At 39.1% G+C, this 19,917-nt stretch overlaps 1 protein-coding gene across 3 annotated transcripts in view; it reads right to left on the bottom strand.

Annotated features, from left to right (window-relative positions):
- Positions 1-330: 330 nt before the first annotated feature.
- Positions 331-19,917, bottom strand: part of ACP3 (acid phosphatase 3) — a 59,087-nt gene continuing 39,500 nt past the window's right edge. The window contains exon 11 of one of the 3 annotated variants that reach the window (XM_055569688.1): positions 331-1,186. In XM_055569688.1, the coding sequence (XP_055425663.1) occupies positions 1,026-1,186 (161 nt within the window). In that variant the 3' untranslated portion in view covers positions 331-1,025. Of the gene's footprint in view, positions 1,187-4,763; positions 7,849-19,917 lie in introns of those variants that run through there. The other 2 variants (XM_055569691.1, XM_055569689.1) reach the window with 2 other exon arrangements.

Genomic DNA, 19,917 nt, shown 5'->3' on the forward strand with positions numbered 1-19,917 from the left:
CTTACTAATACAAAAGTAACTTACTTTTGTTAGTTGTTCTAGTCACTGCAGCCACCAAATTTCAAAAAAAATGTTACAGTCACTTTGGGTCTGTTGCAGGCCTGCCTGACCAACAACCTTTGAGAATTGAAAGCAGCACATTGTACTAGGAAGAAACAGGCGTTTCCTTATGGCAAGTAAGGTACCATTTTTTTCCCTATACATTCTGACAATGTATTCAGTCACTTAGGAACATATATTTTTTCTTTTATCATTGCTCTATCTTGTAAAGGTTCAATTTCCAATTCTACCACTTAGTAGCTACTTAACCTGTGAATCTTAATTCCTTATTAATGAGATAAAATTAATATACATATCAACTACAGTTGTTTTGAGAATTAAGAATCAAAATATTCTAATGATGAATCAATATTAGTTAATGTTATAAATGTGTATAATAGAAGAGTCAAGCTCATAAACTCAAAAATCGGATAAAGGAGAGGGAGGTGGTTTAAATGAGCCAAATCTTCAAGTTTCAAAACAGGAGTAAATTAATACTATTTAAAAACCCTGAAAGAAGGGCAAAAGGAAACTAACCTTTAGTAAGCACCATTCATGTTCCAAAAGTGTTAACTTCCTCTCTTCCTTATATAGTTTTTACTCTCTTAATTCTAATTTGAATTCAAAAGCAAATTCAAAAATTCTAATTTACTCTCCTTAATTCTAAAAATAAATTATGTAACATTTGGGGGCAGTGTTGGATTACACATGTTTAAACAAATATTAGATTATCAGCAAAGGAAAGGCTCCCCCAACCCCCACCCCAAAAAAGAAAAAGAAAAAAACTTGGAAAAGACTTTCTAGCCATTGTTTCATTTTTAAAAATTAGAATAATAAGCATGGAGAAAATCAGAATTTTGTTGAATTTTTTTGATTTCTTTCATGGGTGTAAAATTGAATACCTCTAATCTCTAATGGGGTTCCTCCAGTGGCTCAGAGGTAAAAACTCTGCCTGCAATGCAGGACATGTGGGTTTGATCCCTGGGTCAGGAAGATCCCCTGAAGTAGGGCATGGCAACCCTCTCTAGTATTCTTGCCTGAAGAATTCCATGGACAGAGGAGCCTGGAGGGCTGTAATACATGGGGTCGCAAGTAGTCACACATATTTGTTTAGGCTTCCCTGGTGACTCAGTTGTAAAGAATCCTCCTGCCAATGAAGGAGATGTGTGTTCAAGCCCTGGGTCAGGAAGATCCCCTGGAAAAGGAAATGGCAGCCCATTCTAGTATTCTTGCCTGGGAAATTCCATGAACAGAGGGGCCTGGCAGGTTACAGTCCATAGGGTTGCAATAGACTCAGACACAATTTAACGACTAAGCAACAACAGCAACATATTTTTTTTTTAATATAACTATTTGGAAAATAGGAGTTGAGATAGGCATGAGAGATCAAAAGAGAGTTACAGGGAGGTCATTCCTGTGCATCAGGGATTTACCATAAGCTCTACTCTGTGCTACAACCTACTGTTGCCTGTTTTGTACAGATGGGGAAAATCTTCAAGTTTCAGAGAGCTTATAGGATCTGCCCAAAGTCTCCCAATTAAGTAAGTGCTAGTTAGAATTTGAACTGGAACACACATCCACCTGGAAACAAAGTCCAAGATTTTCTAAGAATAATCAATGCCTGTTTTTATTTGTAGGTGAAATGGTGTACTTTGAGCCAATGGAATAGACAAATTAGATTTTCTTCTGCTGCTTCCTCTGTATTCCTTGCGAAATTTAAGATTTTCTGCTATGACCAGAATACAAATTATGTAGCAATGATCATTACTATCAGTAGGTGGAGGAAAACAAGCCTACGGGGGTCACAGGTGGTTTTAGGAGACTTACAATATGTTAAATACTGATTTCCACCAGAGGGAAAATGTATACAGTAATAGCTATTTAGAAGTTTGAGAGTTAAGTTTTTCCTGAGGATTATTAACGTTTCCACACTGAGGAATTTCCAACAGGCATTTCCCATCTATAAGCTTAGTTTATGATCTAACAGAATTTTTCAAAAATCGTATAGACAGCTTGGATTAAAGAAGTATTTGAAAATTTACCACATCATTAAATCATCGTTACCTTTTTAAAATATATAATTTTAGAAAACATATATTTTCTCTAATATGTATTTCATTAACCTATGTGACTACATGTCAGTATCAATTATTGGAAAACTATGTAACTATTAGAAAACTTTGTTTCTATATTTCTATATGTTAAACAGTTTGAGATTTTTTTTACAAATACTAAAACGAAATCATTTTCATTCCTGAATTTATATCTCTGTCAGCAACTAAACTGGCTCTAAAACAAGTTTTGCAAAAATGCCCCTGATGAATAATAATAATGAGAAATCAAAAAAGATGATGGTTCCTTTAGAACAAGTAAAATGTGCAAATCGTTATTTTTAGCACTTTATCCCCCAAATTATTAATTTGTTATTAAGATTTTCTATACTCTCTCAAATGACCAAGAAAAAGATACTCTAGTTAACTCAAAATTCTGGTTAATTTTGGGCCAGTTTTCAGAGAAGTTTTATATGTCATATATCATCCTATCATATCTATCATTTATTGAGTAGTTACTTTGCATACTGTGCTAAGGACTTTAATGCATCATCTCATTTAATTTTCATCACAACCATGTAAAATAAGATGCTATATTTATCCTTATTTTATAGGCAAGGAGCCCAAGACTTTAGAGAAGTTATTTAGCTTTCCCAGTGTCTTTTCACCAGAAAGTCAGTCACAAAGCCTTTAAAAGTCTTTTGGATTTTAAAGTCCATGCTCTAAACTACTTACTTTAACAAAGTAAACTACTTCATTTAACATACAAGTTCTACTAGCTATGGTCACCTCTTTCCTTGCTCCTTCAGAAGTTACTTCTGGTTAAAGTTCTACTAAAAATTTATATTAGGGGATTTTTAAATGAAAGAAAGACAAATAATGTAACTCTTTCACACTTTTTTATACATTTTCTCAACATAGAAAAGGCCTTGACTAGTGTTTTATTCTTAGCAATGTCAATTTTATAAAACTATATTTTTAAATTAAAATTCAATAAAATATCTCCTCAAAAGGGTCAAGGGTCTGTAGTTTTAAACAACAGCAACTGTGATTTACCCCCATCTGCAGTTTCCCTCAGTTCCAGCCCATTTGTAGCCTAAATTACAAGTAACAGAAGTGGAAAGTAAGTTGTCTTTTTCTAATGAAATCAAATAAATGACAAAAGGGAAGTGAAACTATAAAATAACCCAAAATCAATGGAAATTAAGCTGTATAGGGTTGAAGTGGAGTAAAAAGAGCATTTTCATTGTTTTTTTTTTTTTAAAGTAAAATGACTATACTTTAGTGTTTGAGTAAATTTATCACATTATCACTGACTTGTACCCAGAGTCCAGGCCTACTTGATATCAGGTAGATTAACATATCAGGTCCTGAAAGCTGTTGGCTCTTTCATTGTCTCCCTCCATCTCATTCCTTAACTCATTCACCTGTTTTTCCATTTGGTAAAAGATGTCTTGGGGAAGGGGGAAAACCTAGTTCAACTTTGGGAACAATCTCCTAGTATTTTAAGAAGTGAGCAGATGAATACACATGAGCAGCTAATGGTGGTAACAACCCATTAAAAGGATAGGTAGTTTTATCTCTAAACATGTTTAAATGATCTCTCTCTCTCTTTTTCTCTCTTCAGCTTTAAGTTTTTTTTCTTTTTGCTTAACTTTTTATCACTCCCCCAACTTGACTCAAGGGGACTTTTAAGTAAAAAATGACCAAAAGGCACTCAGTTATCAATGTACTGAAAGAGGACTCCTACATAGCTCACTATCTAGTCAACATTTATCACAAAACACCCTCATTAAAGTTTGCTTTCGAACTGTGGTGCTGGGGAAGAATCTTGAGAGACAGCAAGGAGATCAAACAGCTCATTGGAAAAGACCCTGATGCTGGGAAAGATTGAAGGCAGGAGGTGAAGGGGATGACAGCGGGTGAGATGGTTGGATGATGTCACTGATTCAATGGACATGAGTTTGAGCAAACTCTGCGAGACAGTGAAGGGCAGAGAAGCCTGGCATGCTGCTGCCCATGGAGTCTCAAAGAGTCAGACACAACTGAGTGACTGAACAACAACAAAATGTTGCTTGTAAGAGTCCTCGTTGACTTGAGGGATTTCAGTTATGTAGTTTCAGATTTTTAGAATAGTTTTTGTAGAAAAGGGCACCCAACCATTCCTTGCTGTTGTCTTTTCATGACTGTGGCCTTAAACATCTTCTACTGCAAGTTTCCTGGAAGATGGGGAATTTAGTAACACAAACCAGATGGCAGGGAGTGGTGACTTAAATGTCCTCAAAGAAAGTCTGATTCCCTCTAGCTCAGAATGCAAATCATTTTCAAAAGTCATCATTGTTAACTTGCCTCCCTGGGGATCACTCAAGCCTCTAGCAACTTGGACTGTGAGGGCTGAATTTCAGCTCTGCCATTGAGGGGCCAGAGTGAACCATGCAGTACCCCTGGATCCTAACAAGCCTCAGGAGGCTACTTACCTGCCTGCAATTCAGGAGACCAGGGTTTGATCCCTGGGTTGGGAAGATCCCCTAGAGAAAAGAATGGTTACCCACTCTAGTGATCTTGCCTGGAGAATTCCATGGACTGAGGAGCCTGGTGGGTCACAAAGAGTCAGACACAACTGAGCAACTAACACTTACTTGATTTTGCATCAAAACCTTGCTATGTTTGATAGGTAGAGTCACTTACAGTTTTAAGTATCAATAAATCAAAATGTCCAAAGAAGTTATGAAGATCATAAAATGATTTATTGAGAATAGTTGAATGCACTCTGTTAAATAAGGATAGAGATTTTATAAACTATTAATTTTTGAAACACATGAAATAACTACAAAAGATATGAAGTAGGAAGCTTAATAATTCCAATCCTACCTCCTGGAGGAACTGATCTGATACTAACCCAAACAACCTTCAAAGTGCAAATTTCATTTCTCTCCTAATGCTGCTTTCTATTCTCCCTCTTTCCTTTTTGTGACCCAGTACTGACATGAACAGTAACTGTCTAGGATCATTAAATCAAGCTGTTGCAAAAGCTGGTCTGTTGATTCAGTATTTGGCTGAAGAATAGAAGGCTGGCTATTCAGTGAAAGTTTTGATTCCATTTCTGTCAAGCCAGCAAATAACAGCAACACTCTAGCTTTGCTGATAAAAGGAACAAAGAAAATAAACCAATACCTTTTGATGACATTTCTATTGCAAAAAGGGGAGGTATTTTCTCCCTTTTCCATCCTTTTCTGGTGTTAGGAAGTATTAAGACCTAGAATATGGTTTGTGTCTGAGTAAATGCTTATATACAAACTCCTTAAAAATAAATAATTTTTCTTCTCCCAGCTCTTCAGTTCCAACTCTGTTCTGCTCCAGACTCTCTTCTCTTCCTACTGTGTTCCACGTTGTTATCTGCTCGATACAATTACTTTCTTTATAAGCTAGCCTATTCAGAGAAGAAAGATGTTTATGGTTTTGTAACCTTCCTGCTGCATAAGCAGGGTTCTGATTTAGTTCAGAGCTGCCAGGGCTGAGAAAAGGCTTTTTGTAAGTCACAGTACCCTCTCATAATATATTCTGCCGTTTTCTTGCTTATGTTTTGCAGAAGTATCAATGCTGCAAATTTTCACAAGCCCAGTTTTCTACAGGAAAAGGAGTTTGTGTCCTCTGATGGTTTTCTGGCTGGGGGGACTTATGCCTGTGTTCTGGTTGGTGGAGCTGGATCTCATCTCTCTGAAAGGCAGTGCAGTGTCCAGTAGTGGGTTTTGGGTTGTCTATGGATGTTTTTCCCTTTCACAAGCTGAGAATGTAGCCAGATCTTGCATTTCTTTGTCTTTGAGCCCTTTGCATTGCAGCAGGGAGCAGCAGATATGAGGCAAGAAATGACAACTCCTTCTAAGGCTTTTGTTTGTGATAGTCTTGGCTTAGTGAGAATTATGTAGAAAGTGGGAATGAGAGAGGTAAGTGCTTGAATTTTAGTAGGTGAAATTTGTGGGATCAAAGGAGAAAGAAATACTCCTTAGACTATGAGATGGGGTGGGTTATGAGTGGAGTTTCTGTCCCACTAGGTACACTCTGGGACCTTAAGTAGTACCTGAGGAAGTGAAGAACCCTACCAATGAATGAGATTGAATTTCCCATGATAGGAGGCTCAGCACAAAATAAAGTTGCTTAGAATAAATTTCAGGCTTAGTACAATGGTACCATTTACAAAAATGTTTGCTTGGGCAATGATCAATGCATAACATAAAATGATAAAAAAAATTATATATAGAACATGAGAACTAGAAGTGACTTCTATGTTCATTTAGTCTAAACTCTTCAGTTTTAGATTATGAAACCAATGTTTAAGTTATGTAAAAGAACTTGTTCCAAGTTGATGGCCTAAAGCCAGTGCAGAGCTGAAAAAGTGGGTTATCATCCTACTGTGCATTTTCCTTTCAATCTCATCATTTGAGAAATTCAGATATATTTGTAGCAATTAAAATTAAAATACATTATTATTTCATCATAACCAAGAGTAGCCCTTATCAAAATAAAATCTCTTACTTTTGAAATGAAATAAGGACATCAAAACTACAAATATCTAGCTCTAATAGTGGAGGTAAAAAACAACAACAAAAAAGAACCATGGCTATGGGAATGTTCTAGTTTTTTCCCATTATACAAATTGTGAGGAAAATGACGAGCTACATTATCAACAGCTAAAGTAGTTGCTATTATAGTTTCTGAGAATGAAACACCTAAGGCATCTTCCCTGTAGCCATGAGTGTGTAAGTGTATGAATAGGCAGACACACACAGAGAAATCTGTCAGCTATCAAACACTGTGGGGTTTTCTTTCCAGGAGTGTGCAAACCTACTTAAGAGTTAAAGAAGAAATTTTTGTATAGCTTCTGATTGAGTCTTATTTTTTAGGAATCCTCCTGAAAAAGTGAAAGTGAAAGTCACTTATTTGTGTCCAATTCTTTGCAATCCCATGGACTATATAGTCCATAGAATTCTCCAGGCCAGAATACTGGAGTGGGTAGCCTTTCCCTTCTTCAGGGGGTCTTCCCAACCCAGGGATCAAACCCAGGTCTCCCGCATTGCAGCAGATTCTCTACCAGCTGAGCCACAAGGGAAGCCCAAGAATACTGGAGTGGGTAGCCTGTCCCTTCTCCAGTGGATCTTCATGGCCCAGGAATCAAACCGTGGCCTCCTGCATTACAGGTGGATTCTTAACCGATTGAGCTATTAGGGAAGCCCTATAGAATACTATTTCTAGTCTAATCTTTCCCATTATCAAATCTTTAATCTGTGTCTTTGTCATCCCTTGTAATTTTTTGCTCTTTGGAGGCAAAATGCTGATTGGAGTTTCACTTCTTATTTTCCTCTGGACATTGGTGCCAGAGAATACAATTATCTGTTGCAGAAGAATTTCTTTCTAGCTGAATGAGAAGCCTGTACCAGGATGAGTACAACAATGAGAGGACTTAAGTAATCTGGGTGTTCATTCATCAATGCATCGGGTGGCTGTCCCTGGGTTGCTGTGAATTCAGACCCTTCTCTAGGCAAATTCAAAGGGCAGCACAATGCCCACAGGTGGACCCTGTCCCTTGAATGCTGCATCACAGGGGGTTGGCCTGGCATGTCTGCCCTTATTCAGCCATCTGTTCATATGTTTCCATAGGAGTCTCTCTGCCAGCAGGGCCCATGGCGGATGAGGATAAACAGCAACACCATTAGGATACCAGACACCAGGCAAAAGATGATGGCAAGGATGATCCTTAGAACTGTGAGAAAATAGGAAGAACATTAGTGTAAAATAAAGGATTAGGAAAACATGAAGATCATAAAATTAATGTATCAAGAAAATATGAAGATTACACATCAGTGTTGGTTTCTGCCTTCATTTAAAATGTCAGTGGCATTTCTAAAGCAGCCATGAAATAGTATATTTCATATAGCATAGTAAGATGAAAAAAGCACCAGACTAAGAGTCAGGAAATGACCTATGTTCCAGTTCCAGCATGACCTTTGACATTTGGGCCTCAGTTCTGGTGGGCTACAGTCCATGGAGTCACAAAGACTTGGACACAACTGAGTGAGCACACACATATTCTTCCACTATAAAGTGAGGGTAATCGACTGAAGTATTTCTAAGGTTCTTCTTCAGCAATAACTTCATGCATTTTTTGCACATTTTTCTACAGTTAAAATTAATTGTTCATGGTGTCAGGGTCAAAGGCATTCTGAATACTCAACCGCAATCATTAACTGGGTCTAAAATAAATAGAATATTAACTTTTGCTCTCTGAATTCGATTTTCAGTAAATATATTTTAAAGAGGAAACCTTGAGCACATACTGAGTATGGTAAGCATTTTTAGGATAACTAAATCACTGCAGATGGTGATTGTAGCCATGAAGTTAAAAGACGCTTACTCCTTGAAAGGAAAGTTATGACCAACCTAGACAGCATATTAAAAAGCAGAGACATTACTTTGTCAACAAAGGTCCATCTAGTCCAGGCTATGGTTTTTCCAGTGGTCAGGTATGGATGTGAGAGTTGGACCATTAAGAAAGCTGAGCCCTAAAGAACTGATGCTTTTGAACTGTGGTGTTGGAGAAGACTCTTGAGAGTCCCTTGGACTGCAAGGAGATCCAACCAGTCCATCCTGAAGGAGATCAGTCCTGGGTGTTCATTGGAAGGACTGATGTTGAAGCTGAAACTCCAATCCTTTGGCCACCTGATGTGAAGAGCTGACTCATTTGAAAAGACTCTGATACTGGGAAAGATTCAGGGCAGGAGGAGAAGGGGGCGACAGAGGGTGAGATGGTTGGATGGCATCACTGACTCAATGGACATGAGTTTTGGTAGGCTCTGGGAGTTGGTGATGGACAGGGAGGCCTGGTGTGCTGCAGTTTATAGGGTTGCAAAGAGTTGGACATGACTGAGCGACTGAACTGAACTGAACTGATGCTATTGTTATTTTGTATGCTTATTTACACATGTCCCTTTGATAGCTGACCAGTCATGAAGCAGATATATGTAGTTGTTTTTTCATGAGATGCTATTCATTATTTCATTTGGAAAGCTATCCTCTCACCCAACAATACCCTAGTCCATGATAGTATATATATATATATATATATTATAAAAATCAGCTTGCACCATCTCTAAATGTATATCTGATTTTCATTGTAAAAGTATGAGATTGCTTGTTGGCTTAGGTAATAGGACAGCAAACATCTCTCACATCCTGGTAGTCCTGTCCACAGAATACTAGTGCTCCATGGAACACAGCTGAAAATCTCTTATTTAACCTCACCTTATCATTGCAGAGATGAAGAAAATGAGAAGCAGAGAGATTAAGGTAAGCAGGTAATTGCATTTGGGTTGAAATACATGGCATCTTATTAGTCTTATGGGTTTAAAACCACCTGTGGAGAAGGCTGAGCGCCAAAGAATTGATGCTTTTGAACTGTGGTGTTGGAGAAGACTCTTGAGAGTCCCTTGGACTGCAAGGAGATCCAACCAGTCCATTCTGAAGGAGATCAGCCCTGGGATCTCTTTGGAAGGAATGATGCTAAAGCTGAAACTCCAGTACTTTGGCCACCTCATGCGAAGAGTTGACTCATTGGAAAAGACTCTGATGCTGGGAGGGATTGGGGGCAGGAGGAGAAGGGGACGACAGAGGATGAGATGGCTGGATGGCATCACTGACTCGATGGACGTGAGTCTGAGTGAACTCCAGGAGTTGGTGATGGACAGGGAGACCTGGCGTGCTGCAATTCATGAGGTTGCAGAGTCGGACATGATTGAGTGACTGATCTGATCTGATTCATTAATTCTCTAAAAAGCAGAGACATAACTTTGCCGACAACGGTTCATCTAGTCAAAGCTCTGATTTTTCCTTTAGTCTATGGATGTGAGAGTTGGACCACTGAAAATTGATGCTTTTGAAGTGTGGTGTTGGAGAAGACTCTTGAAAGTCCCTTGGACTGCAAGGAGATCCAACCAGTCAATCCTAAAGGAAATCAGTCCTGAATACTTGTTGGAAGGACTGATGCTGAAGCTGAAACTCCAATCCTTTGGCCACCTGATGTGAAGAGCTGACTCATTTGAAAAGACCCTGATGCTGGGAAAGATTGAAGGTGGGAGGAGAAGGGGACAACAGAGAATGTGATGGTTGGATGGCATCACCAACTCTACAGACACGAGTTGGTGTTAGTTGGTGAGCTAGTTCTGGGACTTGGTGATGGACAGGGAGGCCTGGCATGCTACAGTCATGGGGTTGTGAAGAGTCAGACACAACTGAGAGAGTGAACTGACTGATTCACTAATGACTTCCAAATTTTAATCTTCCCAAAATTCAAGGTTTATATATCCAACTGTGTATTCAACACATTAGCTGGGACATCTAATAGTCATTTCAGTCTCAACAAGTCCAAAACTGAACTTCTAGTCCCCAAACTCCCCATGATCTCCCTCGCTAAGTGTGTTGTTCCCACAGTCCTCCCCACTTCAGTCGATGAATATTTCCTACTTCTAGAGTCTCAGTCCCCAAATCTTGGAGTCTCCCTTGACTCCTCCCTTTCTTTCACATCCTATACCGAATATGTCAGGAAATCCTGTGGTCCTACCAACAACTATATCCGCAAACCAGTGACTGCTCCCTTTTTCAGCCACCAGTCTGTTTTGAACCACCAAAATTTTTGTGGGATAAGTACCTCCGACTTCTTCCTAGCTTCTATCCTTTCTCACCCACAATCTGTTTTTAACACAGAAGCCAAATGGCTTCAAGTCAAATCATGCCACTCCTCTACTTACAGCCTGCAATGAATGCTTATCTCACTCAGAATGAAAGTCAAAATCCTGATGATAATAGTTTACAAGGCTCTATATTAGCCTCTTGGATTTTCTCTCCTACACTCTTCCTTTACTTACTCTCTTTTGGCCACACACGCCTTTTTGTTGCTTAAACATTCCTGGCATTCTCTGCTTTACCTCCTTTGCTATAGTTTTAGCATTGCCTAGACACTCTTCTCTGGAAAAGGTCAGTTTTCATTCCAATCCCAAAGAAAAGCAATGCCAAAGAATGCTCAAACTACTGCACAATTGCACTCATCTCACACGCTAGTAAAGTAATGGTCAAAATTCTTCAAGCCAGGCTTCAGCAATACATGAACCGTGAACTTCCAGATGTTCAAGCTTGTTTTAGAAAAGGCAGAGGAACCAGAGATCAAATTGCCAACATTCGCTGGATCATTGAAAAAGCAAGAGAGTTCCAGAAAAACATCTATTTCTGGTTTATTGACTATGCCAAAGCCTTTGACTGTGTGGATCATAATAAACTGTGGAAAATACTGAAAGAGATGGGAATATCAGGCCACCTGACCTGCCTCTTGAGAAACCTATATGCAGGTCAGGAAGCAACAGTTAGAACTGGACATGGAAAAACCGACTGGTTCCAAATAGGAAAAGGAGTACGTCAAGGCTGTATATTGTCACCCTGCTTATTTAACTTATATGCAGAGTACATTATGAGAAACACTGGACTGGAGGAAGCACAGCTGGAATCAAGATTGCCCAGAGAAATATCAATAACCTCAGATATGCAGATGACAGCACCCTTATGGCAGAAAGTGAAGAAGAACTAAAGAGCTTCTTGATGAAAGTAAAAGAGGAAAGTGAAAAAGTTGGCTTAAGGCTCAACATTCAGAAAACTGAGATCATGGCATCCGGTCCCATCACTTCATGGCAAATAGATGGGGAAACAGTGAAAACAGTGGCTGACTTTATTTTTCTGGGCTCCAAAATCATTGCAGTTGGTGATTGCAGCCATGAAATTAAAAGATGCTTACTCATTGGAAGGAAAGTTATGACCAACCTAGACAGCATATTAAAAAGCAGAGACATTTTTTGCCAAAAAAGGTCCATCTAGTCAAGGCTATGGTTTTTCCTAGTGGTCATGTATGGATGTGAGAGTTGGACTATAAAGAAAGCTGAGCCCCGACGAATTGATGCTTTTGAACTGTGGTGTTGGAGAAGACTGTTGAGAGTCCCTTGGACTGCAAGGAGATCCAACCAGTCCATCCTAAAAGAGGTCAATCCTGGGTTTTCATTGGAAGAACTGATGCTGAAGCAGAACTCCAATACTTTGGCCACCTGATGCGAAGAGCTGTTTCATTTGAAAAGACCCTGATGTTGGGAAAGATTGAAGGCAGAAGGATAAGGGGATGACAGAGGATGAAATGGTTGGATGGCATCACCAACTCATTGGACACAAGTTTGGGTAAACTTCAGGAGTTGATGATAATAGTCAAGGAGGCCTGGTGTGCTGCAGTTCATGGGGTTGCAAGGAGTCGGACACGACTAAGTGACTGAACTGAACTGAAGACACTCTTCTCACAAATCCCTGTACCAGGTAACTCCATCACTTTCTTTGCTCAGATCATATCTTCTCAATGAAGACTTTCTGTTTAAAAATGCAACCTATATGCCTTCTCCCCACACCCATCCCCACTTGTCACTTGTGATCGTCACCTTCCAAAGTACTTATTTACTATGTTTATTATTCATTATCCATCTCTCTTTCCTTCTAATGGAATGTATGCATCATAAGGTCAAGAACCTTTGTCTTTTTTGTTCATGAATGTATCCCAAACCCTTAGAACAGTATCTGTCACATAGCAGGAGCTCAATAAACATTTTTTTAATTAATTTTTTTTATACCTATGGCTGACTCATGTTGAAGTTTGACAGAAAACAACAAAATTCTATAAAACAATTATCCTTCAATAAAAAATAAATTAATATTTATGAAGGAATTAATGATCTAGAACTCATATATCTTCTCAACTCTTATTTCAGTATTTTTTCTCATGGTGTCAGAATGCCTCTTAGTATCATAAGAAAGTGAATATTAATCAAATTAGATCTTGGTGGACCAGTGCCATTAGCACTGCAGATGGAGTTAAAGTTGGAGGAAACTAAACAGAATTGAAGAAGAAAGGAAAGGACTAAATGAAAATGAGGGAAGAATGCAGAGGCTAACAATTCTTTAAAATTAATGTCTATGACTGACTTTCTGTATTTGGAAATTTATTTTCAATTTTTTTGGCCATGTTGTCATTTACTTTCCCAGTCTTTCCCCTTCCTTTGTTCCTTCCTAGATATGCAGTGAGTACACACCAAATGCCAGGCCAGCTGTGTGTTGGGTTCTGGGGTTCCAACATCCTTGCTCTTGAGGAGATCAATATCTAATGAGAGAACTAGATAATCATGAGATTGTGTAATAGTAAAATAGAGCTGTAAAAGATAATGCCATTTGAACAGAGAGAAAGTTGAGATTATCACGAAGTGTTCTACTTGGAAGAGATAGAATTTGGAAAGTCTTCTGAGAAAATGATAAGATTTGAGTTGGACTTTGAGGTAAATAGAATTTTGTCATGAGACATAATGAACTGCATGAGAGTGTCTTTGGGAAATAGTGAGTGGTTGCATGTGGCTGGAATATAGATTGTGGTGAGTTGAGGCCAGATATGTAGGTTGAGGCTCAGGTTTTACTAGTTCTAGTTTGTCATGGGGCAAATGGAAATTATCAGCAATTATTACACATTGAAGTGACATTGCGTAATTTGTCCTTTAAAAAAAAAAAAAAGAAAAACTGGAAAAAGGGAAGATGGTGGAGATATTCTCAGCCTGATAGCTATTAAAATGCCTTTGATAAGATACTGAGCACTGGATACAGCACTAGAAGTGTGGCCCTGACAATGCAGATGAGGGAATTCAAGACATACTTCTAAAGAAGAATTGACAGACTTTATGATGGGCTAAATATACTGGTAAAGTGGACATTGTGGTCTAGGCCATCCCATGAATTCTAAGTTGGATAAATAAGATAATTAGGCTGCAGAGTGAGATTGAAAGCACATTGGAAAGGATCCATTTGGAGTAGAGGAGATAATAAAATTTGTTTCAAATGTAGGATTGAGGTGGATTATTATCCTGGTAGAGATGATCAGTAGGCAACTGGAAAAAAACAGGTCTAAAAATCTATATATAGATATGAAAATAAGGATGGTATAAGAAGATAGAGTCTTCAGTAACTCTGGTTCATGGTGACTGTGGAAAGAGGAAACCAGGGACAGAGCCCTGAACACCATCATCTCGGGGGCTGGTGGAAGTTACCAATCCAGTAGAAACTCAACAAAAAGTCTGAGAACAAAGAGAAGACTAAGGAGAGGTTTTTTTCCTCTCTCTTGCTTTCCTTCTCCCTCATGTTTATTTTTTAAAGTATACATTCCCTTGTACTGTAAATGATTTTGTGAGTTTGACAGAGTAATGTTCTGGAATCTGAGAAAAGACAGTGGTTACTTATATCTTACTGTGAAGAGGTCTAGTGCCGGTAATGACTAAAATATGTCCTACTACATGGGGACACATGAAGGCTGCTGAAGGCAGTGTGAATTGGTACTCAGTTCAGTTCAGTTCAGTTCAGTCGCTTAGTCGTGTCCGACTCTTTGCCACCCCATGAATCGCAGCACACCAGGCCTCCCTGTCCATCACCAACTCCTGGAGTTCACTCAAACTCATGTCCATTGAGTCAGTGATGCCATCCAGCCATCCTCTGTTGTCCCGTTCTCCTCCTGCCCCCAATCTCTCCCAGCATCAGGGTCTTTTCCAATGAGTCAACTCTTCGCATGAGGTGGCCAAAGTATTGGAGTTTCAGCTTCAGTGTCAGTCCTTCCAATGAACACCCAGGACTGATCTCCTTTTGAGAACTATTCTGGCAGTGTGTATCAAAAACTTCTTCCTGGTGCCATAAATCCCCAAGTCCTGTCTACTCTACTTCTTTTCTGCCTTCGAATATTTTTGCATTTCTCGTTCACATGTACTAGTTTTTTGTTTTTTGCAGGGGTGGGGGGAGTATTATTTCAACAGCCTCCCAACTGTTCTCCTCCACTCAGAACCACTTTTCTTAAATCTACTTTCCCCGCTGGAACCAAAGAGATCTGTCTAAAGCAAGAGGCTAGTCACATCATCTGTCTTCTGGATAAAACCCTTTAATGACCAGAGTTAGTTAACTTGACCTACAAGACACTTAATGCCTGCTTCTCCAGCACGTGAAGATTGAAAAGATTGTACTCTCACCAGACACACTTTTTCAATTCCTAAAATGCTCCTAATCCTAACCCTCTTGGCCTTTATACATTTTCCCTATTCATCTATAACATTCTCTTTTCTCCTCTTCTCCACTCATCTGGTTAATTCCTTGTTTCCTTCAGGTTGTTGTTTAAACATCTCTCCCTTGGAAAAGATTTCTCTGATACCTTAGACTTCAGATAACTGCCTCTGCTATATGTTTTTATAGTTACCTGTGTGTTCTTCATTACAGTACTCACCATGCTTAATTGTTTGAGATTGTTGAATTCTCCTGTCTCTCTGTCCTCCTTGCCTGCCTCCCCACATCCATGTCAAAGTTTACAAGACACATAGGGAAAAATTATCTGGTCTTGCTGTTGTTTCCTTAGCAAACTTACTGACTGCTATCTAGGCACATATCAAGTACATAATAGGTACCGAATAAATATCTATTGCTTACTTAATGTTCATAAACTTTGACCCATCAATGCTATTTTTGGGTATTTGTCCGAAGAGAATAGTTCACTAGAGAGTGTGCAAGGAAAGGAAAGAGATATAGTAGACATATGTTGGAGAGTGCTTTAGGCTTGAACCCTACTACTCATGGCATATTCTTTTCTGAGGTTTGATTTTCTAGCCTGTAAAATGGAGATATGTGATTCTGCTAGGAAAAGTTTCAAAAAGAGGCCACTGAATTAGGCATGAGTTCATTCAGTTCAGTCACTCAGTTGTGTCCAACTCTGCAACCCCATGGACTGCAGCACGCCAGGCTTCCTTGTCCATCACCAACTCCCGAAGCTTGCTCAAACTCATGTCCATCAAGTCAGTGATGCCATCCAACCATCTCATTCTCTGTCGTCCCCTTTTCCTGCTGCCTTCAATCTTTCCCAGCATCAGGGTCTTTTCCAAGGAGTCAGTTCTTCACATCAGGTGGCCAAAGTATTGGAGTTTCAGCTTCAGCATCAGTCCTTCCAAGGAACACCCAGGACTGATCTCCTTTAGGATGGACTGGCTGGATCTCCTTGCAGTCCAAGGGACTCTTAAGAGTCTTCTCCAACACCACAGTTTAAAATCATCAGTTCTTTAGGGCTCAACTTTCTTAATGGTCCAACTCTCATATCCATACATGACTACTGGAAAAACCATAGCTTTGACTAGACGGACCTTTTTTGGCAAAGTAATGTCTCTGCTTTTTAGTATGCTGTCAGGTTGGTCATAACTTTTCTTCCAAGGAGCAAGTATCTTTTAATTTCATGGCTGCACTCACTATCCGAAGTGATTTTAGAGCCCAAGAAAATAAAGTCTCCCACTGTTTCCATTGTTTCCCCGTCTATTTGCCATGAAGTGATGGGACCAGATGCCATGATCTTAGTTTTGTGAATGCTGAGTTTTAAGCCTTCTTTTTCACTTTCCTCTTTCACTTTCATCAAGAAGATCTTTAGTTCTTTGCTTTCTGCCATAAGGGTGGCGTCATCTGTGTATCTGAGGTTATTGATATTTCTCCTGGCAATCTTGATTCCAGCTTCATCCAATCCAGCATTTTGCATGATGTACTCTGCATATAAGTTAAATAAGCAGGGTGACAATATACAGCCTTGATGTACTCCTTTCCCGATTTGGAAACAGTCTGCTGTTCCACGTCCAGTTCTAACTGTTGCTTTTTGACCTGCATATAGATTTCTCAGGAGGCAGGTCAGGTGGTCTGGTATTCCCATGTCTTGAAGAATTTTCTACAGCTTGTTGTGATCCACACAGTCAAAGGCTTTGGCATAGTCAATAAAGCAGAAATAGGTGTTTTTCTGGAACTCTCTTGCTTTTTCTATGATCCAACAGATGTTAGCAATTTGATCTCCAGTTCCTCTGCCTTTTCTTTTCTGCTTGAACATCTGGAAGTTCTTGATTCATGTACTGTTGAAGCCGGGCTTGGAGAATTTTGAGCATTACTTTGCTAGCGTGTGAGATGAGTGCAGTTGTGTGGTAGTTTGAACATTCTTTGGCGTTGCCTTTGTTTGGGATTGGAATGAAAACTGACCTTTTCCACTCCTATGGCCACTGCTGAGTTTTCCCAATTTGCTGGCATATTGAGTGCAGCACTTTCACAGCATCATCTTTTAGGACTTGAAATAACTCAGCCACTAGTTTTGTAATGATTCTTCCTAAGGCCCACTTGACTTCCTATTCCAGAATGTCTGGCTCTAGGTGAGTGATAAAACTTTCATGTTATCTGGGTCGTGAAGCTCTTTTTTGTACTGTTCTTCTGTGTATTCTTGCCACCTCTTCTTAATATTTCTGCTTCTGCTAGGTCCATATAGTTTCTGTCCTTTATTGTGCCCATCTTTGCATGAAATTTTCCCTTGGTATCTCTAATTTTCTTGAAGAGATCTCTAGTCTTTCTCATTCTTTTGTTTTCCTCTAATTCTTTTCATTGACCACTGAGGAAGGCTTTCTTATCTCTCCTTGCTATTCTTTGGAACTCAGCATTCAGATGGGTATATCTTTCCTTTTCTCCTTTGCCTTTAGCTTCTCTTCTTTTCTCAGCTATTTGTAAGGCCTCCTCAGACAACCATTTTGCCTGTTTGCATTACTCTTTCTTGAGGATGGCCTTGATCACTGTCTCCTGTACAATGTCACAAACCTATATTCATATTTCTTCAGACAATGTATCAGATATAATTCCTTGAATCTATTTGTCATTTCCTCTGTATAATCATAAGGAATTTGATTTAGGTCATATCTGAATGTCTAGTGTTTCCCCTGCTTTCTTCAATTTAAGTCTGAATTTTGCAATAAGGAGTTTATGATCTGAACTACAGTTATGAATTAGGTATGAATGACTTTCAACAAAGAAATGAAGGAAGACTAATATAATTTTACAAAATAGTTCAGGAGTGAGAGGGAGTGAAGGAAACAGAGTTATAGGTGGAAATTATTAGTTTGAGAAAATTGGGATTGAAGAGAGTGATATGGAGCAGGCCCTTGATGGTGCTCTTGATAGAAAAGGGGACAGAGCCAGAGCAGAGGAAGAAAATGAAGCTAAGAGTTTCATGGAGGTCCAAGGGGACTGTAGGAGTGAGATCATGTATTTGAGGAGAGGAGTTAGGTTGCTCAAGGAGGAACATGTTTTCCTGAAGAACAGTAGGAAAGGCAGGTTAAAGCTACTGAGATATTTTGAGGCAGTGACAGGAGAACATAAGAGAGTTTTCAGTGGATTATTTTGTTATTCTTAGGACATCTCATGAGAATTAGAGAAGCAAAAATGGAATTAGAAGTTTGATAAAATCAATAAGACCTTCCTGTAGAAAATAGGAAAAGAGTCCAGTAAGGATGAATACATTTATCATGTAGCATTGAAAGATACAGCTGAGTTTGACTAGAAATGTCAACGTTCATAGTTTGAAATGGTGACAGTTGGTTTCATTCAGCTCCATTCAGCAAATCAGAATGCAGAAACTGTGTGGTTGGTTTGACCTAGGGGTTTGTATTGGTGAGGTGGGAAGGGTGTGGGTAGGGCCATTTTTATGACTGTCAGAATTGCCTAGATTGAGGACAGGAGTGCAGTGATGAGTGAGCTGGGGTTTACCAAAGCACATTCTCAATGTCATTAATGAATGATAAGACATGTCTTAAAAAACTGATGATGATGACGAGGATGAGAAAAGGTATAGTAATCACAGTCTCATCTCTGGGGGAGGAGGGGTGCTGGAAGGCATATCATTGAACAAGGACTCTAAATGGCAGTGGGGAAACAGGAGAATGCCAAGGTGACTATGCTGGAAACAGAGGCTAAAGACACAGACACAGTGGTATAAATATATGAATGTATAGTCAATGAGGGGGTCTTTACAGTGCAGTTACATCCGAGGCTCATTCATAGCTTCTCTCCCCCTTTTATTGAACAACTGATATCCAGACTGTTGACATCTAGGCCGAGACATATGGAAATCAGGCTAGGTATGGAAGGTGGAACGTTTATTCAATTAGCAACTGTTGATTAAAAGCACCAGGTTCTAGACATTGCTTACTGACTGAAGGTTCAAGGAGGATTAACGTATGGATCCTGCCTGAAAGAAACTCATGACTGAATCTTGGGGATGTGTCTATGTGCTACGGATTCTCAACTCGACAAAGCTTATGAGGGGAAACTAAAACTTCCTACCAGTAAATCTCTTTCTTATCAGATAACTGGAGTTGGAGGTTGAGGTGGGGTTGGGAGAGTGCTAGTAAGGAGAGTTCAAGTGTATTAGTAAGATTTTGGAATTAAGCATTTTCAAAAAAATTTTTATTATTTTTAAGTAACATAGTATGGAACTTAGGTTTATAATGAGTTTCCCAGAAAAGGCTCTGATTAATATAGTTGATATGACAATGAAGTTAATTGGGTCTACTAGCACTAGTGAAAACATTACTCATAGGAATAAATAGAATTTCATAGATGGAAATACTCTAATGAGTAGGCTTGGCAGGCATTTTGTACACACAATATATGTCCTATTGATGGTTTTGTACTGCTTCCTCTACTGGCTTTATCAGGGCACTGTTAATGTCTTTGAATTTAGCTTTTTTTTTTTTTTAATAAATGATAAGAATTTAGTAGTTAGGGCTATTTATTAAATTTATCTAGGTATCCTGTACTTTTATTTGCTAAATTTGAAGGTCCTTGTAAAGAGTCATTCAACCCCTACAACCTTCCAAGTGGGCACCCATCCCAATGG

The sequence above is a fragment of the Bubalus kerabau genome, chromosome 2 (assembly GCF_029407905.1).
Source record: "Bubalus kerabau isolate K-KA32 ecotype Philippines breed swamp buffalo chromosome 2, PCC_UOA_SB_1v2, whole genome shotgun sequence".
In the NCBI taxonomy this organism is placed as follows: Eukaryota; Metazoa; Chordata; class Mammalia; order Artiodactyla; family Bovidae; genus Bubalus; species Bubalus kerabau.